General features: G+C 47.8%; 6 protein-coding genes across 6 annotated transcripts; 3 read left to right on the top strand and 3 right to left on the bottom strand.

Moving 5' to 3' along the window:
* Positions 1-176: 176 nt before the first annotated feature.
* ETH_00010795 (SAG family member) lies at positions 177-1090 on the top strand (the record flags this gene model as incomplete). Its single annotated transcript, XM_013377280.1, is given in 4 exon segments — positions 177-329; positions 455-716; positions 719-830; positions 970-1090. Coding segments are annotated over 4 exon segments (648 nt in total).
* A 3057-nt stretch (positions 1091-4147) lies between these two features.
* ETH_00010792 (SAG family member) lies at positions 4148-5300 on the bottom strand (the record flags this gene model as incomplete). Its single annotated transcript, XM_013377279.2, has 4 exons — positions 4148-4274; positions 4419-4798; positions 4939-5105; positions 5216-5300. 4 exons carry the CDS (start codon positions 5298-5300, stop codon positions 4148-4150), a joined length of 759 nt encoding a protein of 252 aa, XP_013232733.1.
* A 1125-nt stretch (positions 5301-6425) lies between these two features.
* Positions 6426-7589, bottom strand: ETH_00010790 (SAG family member; the record flags this gene model as incomplete). Its single annotated transcript, XM_013377278.1, has 4 exons — positions 6426-6552; positions 6705-7096; positions 7225-7391; positions 7502-7589. The coding sequence occupies 4 exons, from the start codon at positions 7587-7589 to the stop codon at positions 6426-6428; spliced, it is 774 nt and encodes a 257-aa protein (XP_013232732.1).
* Positions 7590-10775: 3186 nt separating this feature from the next.
* Positions 10776-11901, bottom strand: ETH_00010785 (SAG family member; the record flags this gene model as incomplete). Its single annotated transcript, XM_013377277.1, has 4 exons — positions 10776-10872; positions 11018-11406; positions 11535-11701; positions 11814-11901. 4 exons carry the CDS (start codon positions 11899-11901, stop codon positions 10776-10778), a joined length of 741 nt encoding a protein of 246 aa, XP_013232731.1.
* A 3779-nt stretch (positions 11902-15680) lies between these two features.
* ETH_00010780 (SAG family member (sag4)) lies at positions 15681-16793 on the top strand (the record flags this gene model as incomplete). The annotated part of the gene is made up of 4 exons (XM_013377276.1): positions 15681-15771; positions 15869-16038; positions 16153-16532; positions 16673-16793. The coding sequence occupies 4 exons, from the start codon at positions 15681-15683 to the stop codon at positions 16791-16793; spliced, it is 762 nt and encodes a 253-aa protein (XP_013232730.1).
* Positions 16794-18502: 1709 nt separating this feature from the next.
* ETH_00010775 (SAG family member) lies at positions 18503-19631 on the top strand (the record flags this gene model as incomplete). Its single annotated transcript, XM_013377275.1, is given in 5 exon segments — positions 18503-18574; positions 18705-18855; positions 18984-19231; positions 19233-19360; positions 19505-19631. Coding segments are annotated over 5 exon segments (726 nt in total).
* Positions 19632-19826: the final 195 nt, after the last annotated feature.

The raw sequence follows: 19826 nt of genomic DNA, 5'->3' as shown, positions 1-19826 counted from the left end.
CTCATCGGTCAGGCTGTAGCTCAACAAAATGCCGTTACTGATCCAAAAGCAGGTGAGTTCCCTACCTGTCCTTGTTCTTGTTGGCTGACTTGAAATGGTGTTCTAATTCCGTCGGTTTATTTGCCTATCTTGTGTGCGTCGGAATTTCCCCAGAAAAATTGGACTGTTTGGAAACGATGAACACGCTTAGGACGGCTGCAAGGCTTGCTAAATTTCAGGATGCCTCAGCAGTTACGCAAGTCTTACCAAATTATGCAAAAGCTCAAAGGGTCGTGGAAGTGTCCGCTGAAACTCTGTGGAAGAACGAGATCTGCCCCAAAATTAGGGCGGTAAATTGCGCTCTGCACGTTGAAGTGGAGCCTCTCACCTCAAGTGTTCTAGGCTCTCGCTGAGCCTCAAACGAGCATTCTCAAACCAGCATTCTCTTGCCTTATCTTCCTCCTGTTGTATGCAGGGAGGGTCCCCGAGAAGTGGCGAAGCTGCTACATTAACTGGCACCTATGCTTACTTCCCCGTCACCAACGGGGAAAAAAACTGCAACACTGCAGTGGAGTACTGGAATGGCGGATTCTCTCTCTTCAACAAGGAGATTCCCCCAACATATGAAGGCGCCAATAAGCCCTCTGTGTACAATGACACGGCTGTGTCTTTCGTTGCTTTGTACAACCCTCAACCCGAGCCTGTTGTCAGCTGCGTATTCCTCCAGTGCCCCCCCTGTCAGCTGCTCCCCCTGGCACTGGACGCAGACTCTCGTCTGCCTCCACCACAGTCGATGCTATCATTTGTCTGACGAATCCCGCTGCACTGAAGGCAAGCGCCGCACCATTCAAGTAAGTTCTAGATGCAGTCCCACCTATGTCGAAACGTCGGTGCTGCTTTGGAATAAATACATCCATTTTGGGCTACACCGTATCACTGTGACTGTTCGAAATAGTCTTCGGTCATATTTGCTTCGTAATTTGTTTGTAGAGAGGACGAATGGAACAAAATTGTCCAGGCTATATCTGGAAACAAGGGCGGAGCTTCCCCTGTTGGCCCTTCAGTTGCCCTTGTTTCTGCGGTCGCCATCCCCGCCTTCCCTCTCTTCTAGGCGTATTCCCGGTGTTAGGACGCTAGCAATGGATTAATAAGGAAGCACTTGTTCCTGAGATCCTGAATGACAAATGGGAGTCTTTATAGGATAAGATCAAACCGGTTTTTTTGTCTTTCCTTTTTGAGGGAAAGGATGCAGAAGATGTCGGAAGAGTCCGAGAGTCGCACGTCGTATTTTATCTGGGGTATTTTATGCAGAGCAGCATGAAGCAATGACCAACCGGATGGTTGGCTTTGCTGCTTGCGTCTGAAGAGCCTTAAGCGCTTTGAGGCTTGTCCAGCTGTAGTAGCTGGCATGAACACATAGACGCGAAGCAGTCATTTGGATATTTCAGCAAGGCTGTTTTGCTCCATCCACTTAAAGTGGTACATGAGTGAGGTACATATGCACCTGCTGCGCCGGAAAATTCTTTCGTCACCTCCCTCACTTAAGTCAACGGTGCAGTTGCGGACGATCGTTTGAAGGGAGTGATAGTTGATTCCCATCAGAACCCGAAAAATGAGGCGACAACCACTTTTTAAGCTTTCTGTGATACTGTGCGTCGGGCAAACGTGTGTTTTACACTGTAGCAAGTCTTAGTCAACAGTATATCCAACTTACTATCAGCGAGCAGCCTGACGCAAGGGATTGTACCAGCTCTCACCAGATGACTGACTTTTCGTGGCACGCAAGTTTTGTTTTCGATAAATGAAGGTGAGCCAGGGCGGTCCATGTAGGGCTGGTCGGTGTGAGGAATGTTAATGAGGCAAGTAGCGACGCTTTCAATTACTGTGGCAAGGAAGGAAGGTGTCTATAGCGAGGTTACTATATACGCAAGGGGATGCATCCGGAGGATAGCTGGGGCAGGTTGAGTGCTGAGACCACGACGAGAATAAATTCTCTATTGCACCAATGGCTGTTAGCTTCACATAAGGTGAGAGCAGACAGCTGTTTCTTTGGGAGGAACGGAAACACACTCCTCCAGTAACCTGCTGCAACACGGCTTCCTTCTCTAACAGTGATCGACCACTATGGTAAGTATCTTTTACTGTGATACTTTCAGCCACATATGTTAAAGAAGCACAATTGCACGACAGTAGAGTCGCTCCAGCATACACCAACGAGACGCATGCATGCTGCGGCGCAGTGGGATGCCTCAATTACCGACAGAGGAACAAATGGCAACTGACAAAACCTGCAACAGTACTATGTACACCACAGTGCGTATTGCTGTTGCATTCTTACCAATGATAATTCTTCATGGGAACTGCGTTCAAAGTGTTGCAGATATTTTGGACTGCGTTCAAAGTATCTGCAGTACCTTCGATTTAAGCACTTCGTTGACCCGCAAGGTGCAGCAACGTGCCATGACACAAGCCTGCCCATTTGTAGTGACATGGCGTGAAGAGATTCAGCCTGCTCAAGAAAACAGCCATGGTATGCACCACCAGTGCATCGCCGATGTGTCTATACGAAGTTATATAGAGGCACAGAATTGACAGTTACAGTGAAAAATATATATAGGGGTAGTGAGCATGAATACGTTTCGAAAATGTCGGAAGTAATGACTGACAGCACACGACGTACATCGCCAGCACCTACTCGTAACAATCCTTTAAGTTGTGAAAAAAAATCGTGTAATATATATGATCAAGGAACAAGGGAAACCTCTTGGTCTCGCGTACTGGATTGTTCGGTAAGGCAGCTGATGGGAAGTCTATCTAGCGACCGCATACTGCACAGAAATTCAGCTTAAACAGGACCGCACGAGAAAAGCATCATTATGAACCCAAGTGCCATTGACGGCCTGGCCGGCGAATCCATGTTGCCCTCTTCAAGACCAACCATAGCATGAGCATGGAAGTGTTAGGTCTAGTGGAAAAAAGACAGAAGTAGTGCGCCTACGTCCCGTTCCAGCTGCAATCCCCGGCTTTCGTCCAGAACAAAAACATAGCGACGAGCGCAGTAGAAACGAAACAGACCATGCTCGATTACAAGAATGCTGACAGTCAAAAAGCTGTCAAAGCAATAAACTATCGAAGTACTTGGTGAACGTTGCTTCCTTCGTGAAGGATGAACGTGTGGGAGACAACTATGGGCTGTGTTGGCGCCATTGCGCTCGTTGACTGCACCCCTTTTTCTCCTCCACCACCATTTCAGAATTATTCAAGTTTAGTTAGCGAAACAATATCTTGTTTTGTGGGTAACTGTGCTCTGTATGGCCTTACCTTTCGTGATTTCCACCATTTGCCCGAGAGGTTCTGTTAATCTGGGTCACTGCATAACCCCTAAAGATCTACAGCGCCCAGAAAGCGACGAACACAGAAAATTTCCCTAAGAAAGCTGACTACACAGGCCTGCTCTAAATTGTGTGCTGCTTTCTATTGATACGCCAGAGAGCGAAGAATATCACAATTCATGGATGCTCTCCGATAACCCGCCAGCCACCAGCCGCTCAAAATTCATGCTTGAGCAAATGATCACTAGAGTATATCTAAAAACGCGTCTACTGGCATGGAAAACGGAAAGAATACAATAAAGGACGAAGATATTGTCGGACGAGCCCTTTCCACTTCCACTCGAATGAGACCAGCAGCACCATGGACCATCGGCGCGCGAGACGGTCAACAAAGGATTTTCCTATAAGTCTCTGCGTTCAAAATAAATACAAAGCATCCCATTCAAGCACTTTTTTGACCAATACGGCCGCGCATTTGGGCGGGCTTGGAGTGTGGTTTTTGAACCTGCCCAAACGAGCAGCCACAGTGAATACCACCAGTACACTACCGACAAGCCTACACCCACATGTAGGCACAGCACTGACAGTTGGACGGAAACTGCTCGGGACTTGTAGGCTTCAATACGTTTGGGACACCTGACTGCACATGACGTGCATCGCGAGCATCTGCTCGTGGTAACCCTGCAAGGCTCATTAAAAGGTTCGTCATCTACACTCTTCGATGCAAACAATAAAACAAGAGAAACCCCTTAGGCACGCATGCTGGATTATTTACTCCGTTAGATGGCCGAAAACAAGCTTACCGAGTGCCTGCACCCTGCACAGAGGCTGACAGCTTAAAAAAGTCCGCAAGCGAAAAGCATCGTTATGAACCCCAGTGTTATTGACGGCCTAACAGGAGGAACCCTATTGACCTCTTCAGTACCGACAATGGCGTCAACAATCTTCTTCCACTCCTCTTCCCTGCAAACCCAGCCACAGCGCAATACACTTATCATTTAGATCCACGGAAGCAGACGCTACACATAAATGTCATACTTATGCTAAGCTGCCGATGCACTTTGGTCCTATGCAGCGAAGTCTGTGGCCTTGAGTGTTTGTTCCCACTTGAACGGCGATTGTCCCGCGACCAGTGCTTTGGGATTCGTCAAGCAGATGACGGCTGTAGCCGTTTGATTTCCATCTTGAAGTCTCCTTGGTGACTGACCGTTCGGGCTTCTAGACATATCTTGGGCAGCAAACACCGTTGCTTTTGTGCAGGTGACAGAGGCGCAGCTGGCCACAGGGTTCGCCTGGGGGTTATAGAGGGCGACAAAAGAGACGGCCTTGTCGGTATAAACATCAGGGTCGTTCAGCGCTTGGTACGTTGGAGGTATCTCATTTTTGCAGAGAGAAGAGCCGTCTTTCCAGTATTGCACTGCCGCTTTGCAGTCATTGTCGCCGGCGTAGTATGCAGGCGTTCCCACCAATTGATCGATTTCACTACTCTCGCCGGATTCTTTATCATAATAGAACCAAAAGCATAATAAAAGCTAGAGCGCTTGCCATAGGTGCCGTATTGTGCAGGTCGTTGATTGGCTAGGAGTTCAAGGACTACCGATGGGAGTGCGCTCCTGACGCGGATTACCCTGAATATCTTTTTGCATATTTGCCCCCATAAAGTTTCAGCTGTTATCTGTAGCACCAACGGAGAGTGTTCCGGCAGCGTTTGTCCTGCTTCCGTCGCATTACCAAACACTGGGAGACCCGCGGCTACCCTTGCCTCGTTCATCTCGGTCAAGCAATTAAGCGTTTCTGAGAGGAAAATCCAACGCACTCACGCAAAACTTATAAAAAGGGGCTTCACGCTGAAAGTACAGGAATTTAGCCTCAAAGCAAAGGAAAGACAGGAGTAAAATGCTCACCGGCTTTTCCCGTAATGGTGGCGCCCGCTGTTCTGTGTCCACAGAACACAGACACAACAAGCCCAGGAAAAACGAGGCAAAGCATCTTCTGTAGTTTAATAAAAGCAGTACTAAAAAGACAAAGAAAATAAGTTATGAAGTGAAGCAGTGAACCCTGCTCCTTTCTGGGCGCATGGGCGGGGAGGGGACAGTCCGGGCCAGGTCGGAGTGGCGGCGTTTGTTCTTGGCATCCTTCTATTCCTCATTCGTCTGTTTTTCCGCGATAACTCACATTAAGCAAAAATAACAGAGTCTGCTAGTAACTTTGTTACTCATAGATTCGTGCCTTTCGTGATCTCCACCAGGTGGCTTAAAGGTCTAAGTTCTTTTGTTCCGGGTCACTGCATCAACAATGAGTATCTGACGCATCAAGCATGTGAAACCTTTCTCTTAAAAAATCCCTCCCTAAATTGGCCCACTATGCTTATGTGCTTCAACAAACTGCTTCATGGGAAAAAAAGGATAGCATGGTGAGGACGCGCCTGATCATTGCATAACACACCATTGGTACAAATTGATACATATACCGATGCTCTCCACAATTTTTTTTGCAAACACACGATCCGTCTTGACAAGACGAAAAAGAATAAGAAGAGGGGAGAACAAATCGTCGATCGAGTTTTTTTCCTTAAAATGAGCGTGGCAACACCATGGCTTCTGAGTAGGTGAGAAAACCGAGAGAGGATATGTCCACACAAGCCTTCATTCAAATTGTCTGCAATGCATTCCGTTCAAGCATCTTCTTGATGCGCAGGCATGCGATGACACAAGCCCGCCGCTATAAGGCGACACTGTGAAGTGACCTGGCATGACGGTTTCAAACCAGGCCAAACAAGCAGCTACAGTTTATACCACCAGCACGCAGGACGCCACCGCTACAGCAACAGACACCGGGTGCTAGGCATCAGCAGCAATCCCGAAGATACCTAGGAGTAGTAGGCATTAGTGCTTCTGGAGAATACCGAAAATGGCAGCCGATAGCACATGGCATGCATCGCCAGCATCTGCCCGCTGCAGCCCTTCGAGGGTTATAAAAAATTAATTTTTAGCACTCTTCAATATGATCGATAAAACGTCGAAAGAAACCTCCTCGTCTCGAGCACTGGATTTTTTTTCAAGGTGGCAACGAAATGACTACCTATTGCCCGCATACTGCACAGGAGCCAATAGTTTAAAAAAGACCGTAGGCGGAAAGCAGCATTATGAAGCCAAGTGTCAGTGACGGCCTGACGGTTGAAACCCTGTTGACCTCTTCAGTGCCAACTATAGCGCGAACAATCTTCTGCCATTCCTCCTCCCTGAAAATCCAGAGACAGTATGATGTGTTGGTATATTGATCCCTCAGCTTCATGAAATCAAGCGCTGCATACGGAGGTGACGTGTATGCTAAATTTCGGTTGCGTTTGGGGTCGAATGCAGTCACGTTCGTGATCCTGCGGTGTTTTCTCACTTGAACGGCGCTGCTCCAGTTTTCAGTGCTTCCGGATTTGTCAAGCAAATAACAGCAGTAGTTATTTGGGGCTCATCTTGAAGTCTTCTCAATGAGTGGCCATCCTGGCTTGTAGACGTATCCTGGTCAGCAGAAGCGGTTGCTTTTGTGCAGGTAACAAAGGCGCAGCTGGCCACAGGGTTTACCTGGGGGTTGTAAAGGGCGACAAAGGAGATACCCTTGTCTGTATAAACATCAGGATTACCGATCTCTTGGTACGTAGGGGGCAGCTTGTTGCTGAAGAGCGAAAAGCCTTCCTTCCAGTACTGCACTGCCGCTGCGCAGTCCTTGTTGCCGGGGTAGTATGCGGGTATTCCCGACAATTGTTCAATTTCAGTTACTTCACCTTCTTCCTTCGCATGAAAAAAAGAACAACAAAGCAAGTGAGGAATCTGCCGTTACATGAGCCGTAGTAGGCGGGACGATGCTTGGCTAGTTGTGCCAAGAATGGCAAAAGAAGTGTATTTGTGTGACAGCCTACCCCCATTATTTTCTGGCAGGCTTGTTTCCACAAAGTTTTAGGTGATATTGCTCTTCCGGACTCAGTATGCTCTGGCAGCGTTTTTCCTTCTTCGGCGGTTTCCCCAAATGCAGGGAGTCCCGCGGCTCTCCTTGCCTCGTTCATGTGAGTCAAGCAATCAAGTGTCTCTGGGGAAAAATTCGACGCACACGGGAAAAATGTGAAAAGACCCAGATTTCACTCTGAAATATCAAGAATTGTGCCTCAAAAAGCCGAAAGACAGGAGTGCAATGCTTACCTGCTTTTCCCGTTATGGTGGCACTTTCCGTCCTGCCTCCACAGAACCCTAACACAACGAAGAGTGGAATAAAAGCGAGGCAAAGCATCTTTTGTTATTCAAAGGACCAGATAAAACAGGTAAGAAGGAATTAACTTTTGAAGGGGGTTGGTGAACGTTCCGCTGTCGGCAGACGGGTTCGAAGGGGACATCTGTGGGCTGGTTTGGCGAGGCTGCACTTGTTGTTCGGACATTGCTTTTCTCCGTCTTTTCATTTTTCACAATTATTCACACCAAAAAAAATAAAATACTCTAGTATTCCAGGCTGTTCTACATCAATTCTTGCCGTTCGTGGTATCCACTGCGTGCGTTACGGGATCACTTGTTCTGGTTATTCTACACCACGGAGAACATGCTTCTCTTCAAACAGCTCTCCCTAGATCAACTTGCTCCAGTTGTGTTATTCTTTGAGTTGCTTTGCCGGAGAGCAAGAACTATTTCACATCCTGAATGATTTTGAAGAATGAATCAAACTCCAAGCAGTTCAAGTCCATAACTGCAGAAGTGCTCACGACAGCGTGTCCACAAGTACGTTCCCTGTTTTGGAACGACAAAAAAGAATACGCCGCTGGGTTAAAATTATATACCTAGTTGTTCCTCTTAAAAACGTGGCAACACCATTTCGGCTGAGTTCGTGAGACAGCCAGGAAGTATACTTATCTTGAAGCCTATATTGGATATGTCTGCAACGCTTTCCAATTAAACACTTCCCTTGCCAAAAAGAATATAGAAACGTGCGACGACACGAGGATGACCATTTGTAGCCGCCTTTTATGGCGAGGCTCAACCTGTCCAAATCCGCATTCGTGGTGTACATCAACTTGTATCACTGATAGAGCTACAAACACTTAGAAATACACACAGCATTAACCTGTGGGCCAACAATATTCACGCCTGGTAGACGTAAGTAGGCCTGGAAAATACCGAAAAGCCTGGGGAATACCGAAAATGGCACTTGGCAACACATCGCATGCGTCGCCAGCACGTAATCGTGACACCCCACTTCAGGGGCTAAAAAAGATTATTCTGCAGCATCTTTTATTAAGAAATAAAAGCTAAAAGAAAGCTCTCGGTCTTGCCTACCGAATTATTCAGTCAATAAGACAAGCCACGACAAGTCTTTGCATTGCCCGCACACTGCACAGCGCTTCACACCTTAAGAAAGACCGTAGACGATAAGCATCATTTTTAACCCAAGTATCAGTGACAGCGTGACGGTTGCAACCCCGTTGCCTTCTTCAGAGTCAACCGTAGCAAGAACAATCTCCTGTAAATCCAGCCACAGCACAATACATTGATGAATTAATTCCATAGCGGGAGATGTCGCATAAGAAAGACAGCCATGCACGGTGCACGTTGGGTCCGATGCAGCCAAATCCATGATCTTAGGGTGTGTTCCCACTTGAGTGGCACTTCATCAGCGCTGTGTGCCACCGGACGCGCCAAGCGTATAACGGCAGTAGTAGCTTTCCCTTCTCCTTGGAGTCACCTTGGTGTCCGACGTTCGTGGCTTTTTGACAGAGCTGGAGCAGAAAGCTTGGCTTTCAAGTGACAAGTGCCCAGCTGGCTACAAGGTTCTCCACAGGGCTTTTTGGGGGGATAGTGTGTGAAGGCTCCCTCCAGCTCTTTGGAATCCGTGCCGTCACTACCAGTCTTTACATATTAGCATGAAAAGTAGGAGAAACACAAGAAAAACGTGTAGCGTCCCTTTCTACGTGCGCCGTAGTCTGCAAGACACTGTTTGACGGAGTGTACCGGAACTCGCGGTTACAGTGTGTCCATGAAATCGCTTAACTCTGCCAAATTTTTCAGATTTTGTTCCAAAAATTGCCTGCTATTATCCTTCTTCGAGTGGCGGGAGATTTCCGCAGTACTTGTGTTTCTCCAGATGCCTGCGTGAACTCAGCGAGCCCTGCACCTATGCCTGCCCTATTCACAACGTTCGATTGATTGATAATTTCTTAGAAAGAACTCCAACATACACAAAACGCACATGAAGTACGAAGTATCAAGAGCGTTGTCGGCTGTACACTGCACAAGACCCTGTCGTTCCCGTCGTGCTGCACTTGCGACCGCGTGTGCATTAAACAGAGGCACGAGGACAAAAGAAATAAAAACGAGGAAAAGCAATTTTTAAAAAATATTGGACAGCATGCGGGTCAGGTATGGGGATCGGGAGGGGGTTGGTGAGTGTCATTTCCTGTAGTTTGAATGAGCGCCCTGGGGACATATTGGAGAGGCCGGGTTCGAGCGACTGGGTTTGATGTTGAAGTCATTATTTTCTCCTTCATCTCCATTTTCCAGACCATTCACGTAAAAAATATGGTGGAATAATAACGAGAGTGCTAGAGGTGCATATCTACCTTTCATGATTTCTACCGCGCGTGTTGGCGTATTCAGCTGCTCCTGGGCACTCGTGATCTACGCCACGTACTACATATCCCGGACACAAAGAGCTTTTCTCTCGAAATGAAACTCACTAACATGCTTAAATAAATTTCAGCCTAAATCATCTGAAAAACGTTTTTTCGTCATAAAAGACGAGAAGGGATTACGAAAATGCTAAGGAGACTGCTGATCTGGCCTCTTCCCTTTAAATGGCGGCTGTAACGCCGTGGCACCTCGCTGCGTAGGACCGACGAGACTGGGATTTTTACAAATATTTTGAATGTAACGCTGTAGAAAAATATCCTGTCTCGTCGGTCCTACGCAGCGAGGTGCCACGGCGTTACAGCCGCCATTTAAAGGGAAGAGGCCAGATCAGCAGTTTCCTTTGTGCACTTGCCTAACCAAAAAGCACGCGAAAATGTGCCGCGAAACTGGCATGCCCTGGCGTAAGGATGTTCACCCTGCCTAACCGTGATATTGACCACCACTAGATCGGTGATACAGTTGCACACTGTAGGCCATAGGAGGAGCGTTGGAATTTCACGGAAAATAGTTAGCCAGTAGTAGGCATACAGATGTCTGGAGAACATTCTTGCTGCTCGAACCTAACAGCGGATAGAGTGCATCGCCAGCACCTGGTCATGACACCCCTCTGATACGAATACAAACGGGTCCATCTTCTGGATTCTTCGACTCATATGATAAAACAAAACATCAAAAGAAACCTCTCGATCTCGCGTTCTGGACTATTTATTCAGTGAGACGGCCGACAACAAGTCTGGCCAGTGCCCGCACGCTGAACAGAGGCTGTGAGCTTAAAAAAGACGATAGGCAAGAAGCGTCATTATCAACCATGTGCAGCGCATGCTGGCCTGACCCGCGCAGCCCCGGTGCTCGCCTCAGGGCCAACTATAGCATGAACAATCTTCTGCCACTCCTCTTCCCTGCAAATTCAGTCACAGCATAATACACACGACCACCTAGCTCCATATGAAAGTCTGTAACATATGAAAGATACAGTCATGCGAAGCTGTCGGTGCACTCTGGAACCTATGCAGCAAAGCCCTTGGCCCTGTGGTGCAGTCGCACTTGAATGGAGCCGCATCGGCAGTAAACGCCTCCGGATTCGTCAAGCAGATAAGGGCTGTAGTGGGTTTCTCCCCTGAAAGTCTCCTCAATGCTGGCCCGCCGTGGCTTTTTGATAGGGCTGCGGCAGTAAATACGTCTCCCTTTGTGCAGGTGACAAAAGCGCAGCTGGCTACAGGGTCTGCCTTGGGGTTATAGAGGGCGACAAAGGAAACGGCTTTGTTGGTATACACTTCAGGCTTGCCCAACACTTTGTACATTGGAGGCAGCTTGTTATTGAAGAGCGAAAACCCATCCTTCCAGTACTGCACTGCCGCTGCGCAGTCATCCTCGCCGGGGTAGTACAAGAAGGTTCCCTTCAACTTTTGGGCTTCAACTCCATCGCTGTCACTCTTCACAAAAATGCATGCAGATCAAGGCAAATGCGCCATCTCCTCCTACATGCGCCGTAGTCTGCACGGCTTTGTTTGGTCGAGTGTACCAGGACTCCCGACAGCAGTGCGCTCATGACACGGCTTACCCCTGCTATTTCTTGGCAGATTTCCTCCCACAAGTCAGCAGCTCGTATGTCGCTTTTAGCAGCCGGGTTTTCCGGCAGCATTTGGCCTTGTTCAGCTGCCGGCTTAAACTCTGCGAGTCCCGCGGCTGTCCTCGCCTCGTTCATCGCGGCCAAGCAATTGAGCGTTTCTGAGGGGAAAATCCGACCCAAACAAAACAGCTACGAAGGAAAACAAATTTAGACTTGAGATATCAGAAGTGCGAGGTCAAGTTGGGGACAAGACACCAGTAGTTCGCTTACTTGCTGTCCCAGTTATGGAAGCACCTTCTGCCTTGTGTCCACAGAACACAGTCACAGCGGCAAGGGCAATAAAAGCGAGATAAATCATGTTCAAGAAAATGATGGTCAGAAAAGGGTCAACGAAACAAATTATGGAATGAAATTTGTGAACGTTGTCTCCTCGACGGATGGGCTTGTAGGAGACATATATGGGCTGTGTCGGCGCGGCTGCGCCTGTTGACAACTCGTCTTTTTCCTCTTCATCTCCCTTTTGAAAGTCCTTCACGTTAAGCGAACAAATACCTTGTTTTGCCGGTTACTTTTCGCCATAAGACTTTACCGTTGGTGGTTTTCATTGCCTGTAAAGGTTCTGTGGATCTGGGTCACTGCATTACCGTCGAAAGCCTACAGCACCCAGAAAGCGTCCGGCGCACAGAAAATTATCTTAAAAACCCTAAGCATACTGGTCTACTCTAAATTGTGTACTTGTGTGTACTGGCGTGCGAGGGACTAAGATATGCCGCACAGCACGAGTGGTTATTAACAGTGCGTTACACTCCTTGGCGTTAAATTGATGCATGTTCAAATGCTCACTAAAACCTTTATTTTACGCAGCAATTCCTCTAAAGAAACTCTTACGAACAGGAATAATGTTATGGAAAAACGGGTCCGCTTTCGGATTTTTTCCCGTTAAATGACAGTATCGGCAGCCCATGGACGCTCAAAGCATGAGGAAACAAAGACCGGATTTTCCTCCCCACAGGTATATTCAAAATGTACTCAATTCGTTTCAATTAAACGCCTACTTGACAATACGGATACAAATGCCATGGCAAGCCTGTCCGTTTAAAGTGACCTCGTGAAGTGACCTACTATGAGGAGACTCAACCTGACCAAACAAGAAGCCAAGGCGATGCACCAGCAGTAGAATACTGTCATTACTAACACACCTGGACATATGCTTAGCCGCGGCAATGATCCTGGAGATGCCTAGGACTAGTAGGCATGAGTGTGTCTACAGAGTATCGAAAGTGGCACCTGAGAGCACATGATCGCCAGCATCTCCTCGCGGCAGCCCTCTGCAGGCGATAAAAAAAAAGTCCATCTTCTTCACTCCTCAATACAAGCAAGACAAAACCAAGGAAGAACTCTTGCAAGTCTGAACAGTGTCGAAATCCTGCCCAGAGGCTGAGAACCTAAGAAAGAATGTAGAGAAAAAACCTTATTATGAGTCGAACTGCCACTGACAGCCTGACCGGCGGAACCCCGTTGCCCCCTTCAGAACCGACTGTAGCATGAACAATCTTCTGCCAGTCCTCTTGCCTTCAGCTCCACACACAGCACAACATCTTGACAACTTAGGTAGGTCCTTGCGAAAAAATTTTGCATACAAGAGACAAAGTAATGCAAAGTTGTCGAGCATTTTGGGTCCTGTGCAGCGGAGTCTGTGTCCCTGCGATGTGTTCCCACTTGAATGGCGCCGCAACAGTAGTCAGCGCCTCCTGATTCATCGAGGAGATAACAGCAGTAACAGATTCCTCCCCAGCTTGAAGTATCCTTAATGTCCGGCCTTCGCGGCCTCTTGGGAGGGCTGAAGCAGCAAACGCGGCTCCTTTTGTGCAGGTAACAAAGGCGCAGCTGGCTGGTTCCGTCGTGCCAGCACTCCCGGTCTTTCAAGGCGAAGCATTTTAAGGAGCACAGATCAAGAAAGGATATGATGAATGTTTTATCGTTGGTCTCTCAATGTTTAATCGTTGTTATTGAAGAGTCATGAAGATAAGCCTGTTTATAGCCTCTGTATAGGGATATCACGAGCAGGTGCTGGCGATGCACGCCATGCATTGCCAGGATCCACTTTTGATGCTCTCTAGACGTGTGCACGCCTAGTAGAGCTAACTATTTTTCGCCTAACTTCAACACTCTGCTTATGTTATGGTGTGCGTAGCCGTGTCGGTGATCTAGTGGACGTCTATATCGTGGTTGCCTGTCAGAGCAGGCTGACATCCTCAGACCGGGTCACTTCAGATGAGCAGGCCTGTTTCATGGCACGCTTTTGCGTCCTTATTGATCAAGCTAGTGCACAATCTGAAGGTATTATGAATATTCTAAATGTAGTACTGTGGAAGAATATCCTGTCACGGCAGTTTCATGCAGCGAGGCGCCGAAGGAGAGAGGCACGATCAATGGCGTGTTCTTCCCTTAGTTTATTCTTTCTCTCCCATGTTGGCAAAAAAGGGTTCTTTTCGATTGTTCCCAATTAACCGTTGTTTAGGCACGAATTTTGACCCTTTGAAGTGTAGCGGAATGTGGGGAAAATTCGTTCATTGCGAAGGTTTTTGTTTTCTGATACAGCAATAGAATGAAGAGCATGCATTTCATGCGATGTTACTGAGTTGCGTACGGCTCCTATACGGCTCCCCGTCTTACTTAACTCCTTAGGCGAGCCAGAACACTTACCAAGTGCATAGCCTTCCAGATCCCACATTTCCTTGGCAAGGGATGAGCCACCCCGGCGCGAAGGCGCGAAAATCACCTGCCTTGGAAGGAAGCGGCCACATCTGAGACTTTTTTCATCAATTGAGTCCGTCAGCACTGCGACTGGCTTGGCTCTTCCCTTGCGCAGTTCCCTTGGAAAGAGATGAGCCACCCGAGCGCAAAAGTCGCGAAAATCACCTGCCTTGGGAGGAAGCGGCTACTTCTGAGACTTTTTCCATCAATTGAGTCTGTCAGCACTGCGACTGGCTTGCTGAAAGACTTTCCAACATCACAGATCATCTGTGCATACCGATAATGCGTCGTCAGGCATGTCTATGCTGGACGCTACTTTTAACCTATTCTTCTTCACCTTCTGTTTCTTGCCTCGTCTGACAGGAGAAAAAACGAGAAAGAGTTTCAAATTTTCAGCCCTTTGTATCCGCTCCTTTTAAACTAGTCGTCTTCACCTGCTGTTTCTTGCCTCATCTGACAGATCAAAAAATGGGAAAAAGTTTCAAAATTCCAGCTCCTTGTAACCGCTGCGGCTCAGCAGAACGTACTTCAGCGTTTGCGTTCCGATGTGTCTTCTCTGGCTTCGGAAGAGGCGAGCAGAGTGCACGCAAGGCAGCAAGTGACACAGGGGCGAGTAATTTTTCCCGCACCCACATCTGACACCGTACTAGGACGGCAAGAGATGCAAACTGCGCTCTCTAGCGTGTACTAGTTTTCACTGAAGTGCGCAGAAGGCTCTGCAACCCCCTAAGCCCTCAGCATGCCGTAACAAAGCCACCAGGCGCGTTTGTCAACAATGTGAAGTCCAAAAAATGCTTCTCTACTCAGCCAAGTACTTGGCTATGATCTTTTGTTTGCGACATGCGAGAAAGAGTGGCTTGCTCTACAGTGTACAGTGTACGACTTCACTGAAACTGTCTGTGTCCTGCCCTGCTCTGAGCAACAAGATATTATGTGTAAAGCCTTACACACATGCATAACTCGAAGGCTAATTAGTCTAGGAATGCCTTATCTGACTCATCTGCCTCATTATGGAACGCTGTGAACGTACCTGTTCTTTCGATAAATCAGGCCTCTAATGCAATGTGACATTACGGAGATCCTCATGGATATCAGAACAAGACTGCACGCTTTTGTCTCAAGCATGGCCTTTTGGTACAGTTAAAAAACTTTTCATTTTTTTTACAAGAATCTATTTGCTCTTCTGCTTCGAAATATTGGCAAAATGATATAGAGTAACGCGAACGGCCATTCGTGAACAGCAAGCTTACAGAGCCGCTGGACTACGGCGCGCGAGGTGAGCTTGAACCTCCGTGTCTCGCGAAGATGTCGCCAATACTCTCACATGAACCTTGAAGACACTTTCTTCGTTTGTTGAACTAATCTCATCTGTTATTGAAAATGGCTCGCGTCGCTTTCTTTTCCCTCGTTTTTGTGCCGCTGGTCTTCAACCAGGCAATCGCTCAGCAACAAGCTGCTACTCCAGACGCAAGTGAGGACTTTCTTGCACGTTCCTGTTCATGTTGGAAATGGCACCGTAGTTTTATCAGCTGATTCGCATTCCAGTATCTTATGTGAAATTTCCCCAGAAAAATTGAACTGCTTGGAAGCAATGAACGCGCTCAGAACGGCCGCAGGGCTTGCTGAATTTAAGGAGGCGTCGACAGCCACGCAAATTCTACCGGAAAAAGCCGTTGAAAAGGATGCAACAGTGAAGCCAGGAACTCTTTGGGAGGAGATTTGCCCCAAAGTTAGGGGGGTAAATTGCATTCGCTGCATCGCTGATATGAAGCCTCCCAATGTTCTAGGTTATTCCGGCGCCCGGAACTGCACCGGAATTATGTTTTTTCTCTTTTCCTCTTCTTGCGTGCAGACGGAACCCGACAACATTACTGAAGCCAAGAAGCTGACAGGCACCTTTGCGTACTATCCTGTTGCTGACGGCAAGAAGGACTGCAACGCCGCAGTGGAGTACTGGAAGGGCGGATTCTCCCTCTTCAAAAATGAGATTCCCCCAGAATTTACAGAGGCCAACAAAACTACTGTGTACAATGACAGAGCTGTGTCATTTGTCGCCCTGTACAACCCGAAACCCGACCCTGTTGTTAGCTGCGTGCTTCTCCAGTGCCCTACTGCGACTTCCCCTGGTGTCCCTGGCGCTGGACGCAGACTCTCGTCTAGCTCTACCACAGTCGAAGCTGTCATTTGCTTGACGAACCCCGCTGCCTTGACGGAAAATGCAGCGCCATTCAAGTATACATTCGTTACAGTCACCATTTATGTATAGCCTTCTGAACTGCTGAACTGCCACAACGCCCGTTTTGAGTTGCACTGTGGGGTTTTCATTGATTCAAATAGTTTCCGGCTATGTCCGTCCCGTAATTTGTTCGCAGAGAGGACGAATGGAAGAAAATTGTGGAGGCAATATCTGGCAACAAGAGCGAAGTTTCCCCAGTGGGCCCTTCAGTCGCTCTTGTTTCTGCGACGGCCATCGCCGTTTTCGCTCTTTTCTAGAATTTCGTCGACTATTAAGGAGTGTGTCAATAGACATGACAAAACGAGTCTATCTCAGTGGAACCTGGATGACAGATGAGGAACTTTCGAGGATGAGATGAGAACGAAACGACTTTCTTGTTTCTTTCTATCTCAAGGGAAAGCAAAGAGAAGACATTTGATGATCTGTTGCAGCAGGGTGTCGCGCTTCTCGTGATGCCGAGCATCATTTTATATGTGTGGGGATTTTATGCAGATCAGCATGAAGCAACAACCAATGGCTGTCCGTGCTGCCTTCATCTGGAGAACCTAGAGCGCTTTGAGGCCTCTTTAGCTGGATTAGGCAAACAAATGTTAAGGAACGAATACTTAGGCTCCAAGCAGCTACAGGCTATTTCTGAAGGGCTTGCTTCACGCACAGAAAGTGATGCATAAGTGATGTTTGTTTACAACCATTGCGAAAGAAAGTTCTCCCGCTGCCTTCCCCACTGAAGTTAACAGTGCAACTGTGGTGATTTATCTGAAGGAGACGAGAGCTTTTCCGTGCCCGAACCGGACTACTGAGGCACCAACTACTTTTTAAGGCCGCTCTGATATTTCATATGTTAATGAGACGTGTGCTGCCGAACACGACCCCGTTAGTAGCAGTGGACCTTAGTCGATAGTTCACTCAATAATAAGTGGCCAATAGCTCGAAGAAAGGGTTCAGACCAGTGGTTAAAAGTTCATTTGCATAGGAGGTTGAAAGTGCGCAGTTTAATCCTCATTACATCTTCAACTTCATCCAGCATGCTACAATTACTTTCGATTGCTGAAGTTGAGCTAGGTTCTAATGAGGTTTGATCGGAACGAGGAAAGCATCACCGAATGAGGCATATATTGAGCTTTTCAGTTACTATGGCATCCGGCAGCTGTCTATAGCGAGATCGCCATCTCCAGTAAGAACAGGCTTATTGTGGAGGAGAATGTGCCCATAGGTTAGTAAGCCTCATAGCCGGCATTTGGGGTGGACTGAGTGTTGACAAGGTGGCGAAAGTGAATGCTTTGTTGCAATGATCGCAAACATTTTCAAACCCGCTTGGAGCAGAAACAGCTACTTCAAGGGGATAGGAAGCTCGCCCCTTCAGTAGCCTTTTGCTTGACTACCTTTCCCTATTCTATCTTGGTGCAACTTCCTTTTCTCTCTTCTTTTTATCCCTCCCCATTCTTTGTTGCCTTGTTAGACCGGGGGACGTACGGGTAGATACGCTGTAGTGAGCGCTTTTGTACACTTGAAATTAAACTGTTTGGCGTCTGACGCATGCTTTACAAGCATCCATGATGTAGTGTTTATTACTCTGCGATATATCAATCCAAAGAAGCCCACATGTGGAGCAGGCTGGTCTAGGGGGAGTTGTTTCAGCAGAACTGTGTTGTTGGTAGTGTACATTTGGCATTGGTTTCCTCAGAACATGTGAGTCACTAAGGCGCGCAGTGAAGATCATGAAAGGCACCAATCCATGTAGCACAACCTGGACCACTGCCGGGCTTATTTTCATTGAGTGTGAATGACTCTGTAAAAAAGAAAGGAAGGAGAAAGGGAGTGCGTTAACATCAAGTACACGAGCGGCAAACCGGCCCACAAATATGCTCTCCGAACCCGTCCGCCGACAGGGAAACACCGTTCACCAACGCCCCCCAGGAAGTAGTTCCTTCCTACACTTTTTTTTGCACGTTTTTTATAACGAAAGATGATTCGGCTCGTTTTTATTCCACTCGTTGTCGTGCTTGGGTTCCGCGGACGCAAGAAGCATTTTACTCCTGTCTTTTCTCCTTTTCAAGGCGACTTTTCGAGGCGCCATTCCTGCTATTTCCGAGAAGAGTCTGCGCTTATTCACGAAGTTCTTGTGTGTGTGTGACATTTCCCCAGAATCGCTTGATTTCTTGCCTCAGATGAATGAGGCAGGAACAGCCGCGGGACTGCCTGCGTTTGGTGAGTCGACCAAAGATGGACAACTGCTGCCGGAACATGCTGGTTCGGGAAAAACGGTAATACCCGAAACTTTATGGAACCAAGTCTGCGAGAAAATAATGGGGCTAAGCCGTCTGTCGAAGGCACTGCTCTTGCCAATCTCACCACACGTATTGAAGCCGAAGACTATAGCGACTGTAGCGACAGATCCCCCATTTTCTTTGTGTCGCACTTTTCTGCGAAGGATGAAAGTGATACAGATGAAATCGAAAAACTGGTGGGAACACCCGCTTATTGCGCTGGAGAAAAGGACTGCGAAGCGGCAGTGCAACACTGGACGGACGGGTTCTCTCTCTTCAATAACAAGCTGCCGCCAAATTACGCAGAGCTGAACAACCCTGATGTCTATACCGACAACGGTGTCTCCTTTGTTGCTCTGTATAACCCCAAGGCGAGCCCTGTGGCCAGCTGCGCCTTCGTCACTTGCACAAAAACAAGTGCATTTGCTCCCCCAGCGCTCTAGAAGCCCCGATGTCCGGTCATTAAGAAGACTTCAAAATGAGCCCCAAAGAACTACTACTGCCGTTATCTGCTTGACAAATCCGGAGGCACTGAAGACTGGAGAAGCGCCATTCAAGTGGAAAACACCCCAGGACAATGGACTTGGCTGCATGCGACGCCAGGCCCATCCACAACTTAGCCGAAGTGTGCCTTTCATACGGAGAGCTTGCTCCCATATGACCTAAATGATCAATATCTTGTGCTGTGGCTGGATTTGCAGGGAAGAGGAATGGCAGAAGATTGTTCAAGCTATAGTTGGTACTGAAGAATGCAACGGGGCCTCACACGTGAGGACGTCATTGGCACTTGGGCTCATAATGATGATTTCTTCCTACGGTCCTTTTTAGGCTGTCAGCCTATGTGCAGGATGCTGGCACTGGACAGACATGTCATTGCTTGTCAAATTGAAAAAAGATCCGGCACGCGAGACCAGGAGGTTTTCTTTGGCCCTTTAGCATCTGTATTGAAGCATGCTGAACAGCTTTTGCTTTAACTCTTACAGGGTTGTCACGAGCAGGTGCTGGCGATGCAATCCATGTGCT

The sequence above is a fragment of the Eimeria tenella genome, genomic scaffold (assembly GCF_000499545.2).
Source record: "Eimeria tenella Houghton genomic scaffold, Eth_scaff5, whole genome shotgun sequence".
In the NCBI taxonomy this organism is placed as follows: Eukaryota; Apicomplexa; class Conoidasida; order Eucoccidiorida; family Eimeriidae; genus Eimeria; species Eimeria tenella.
The sequence above is the reverse complement of the archived record's forward strand: the minus strand, read 5'-3'. Positions and strand labels throughout refer to the sequence as shown.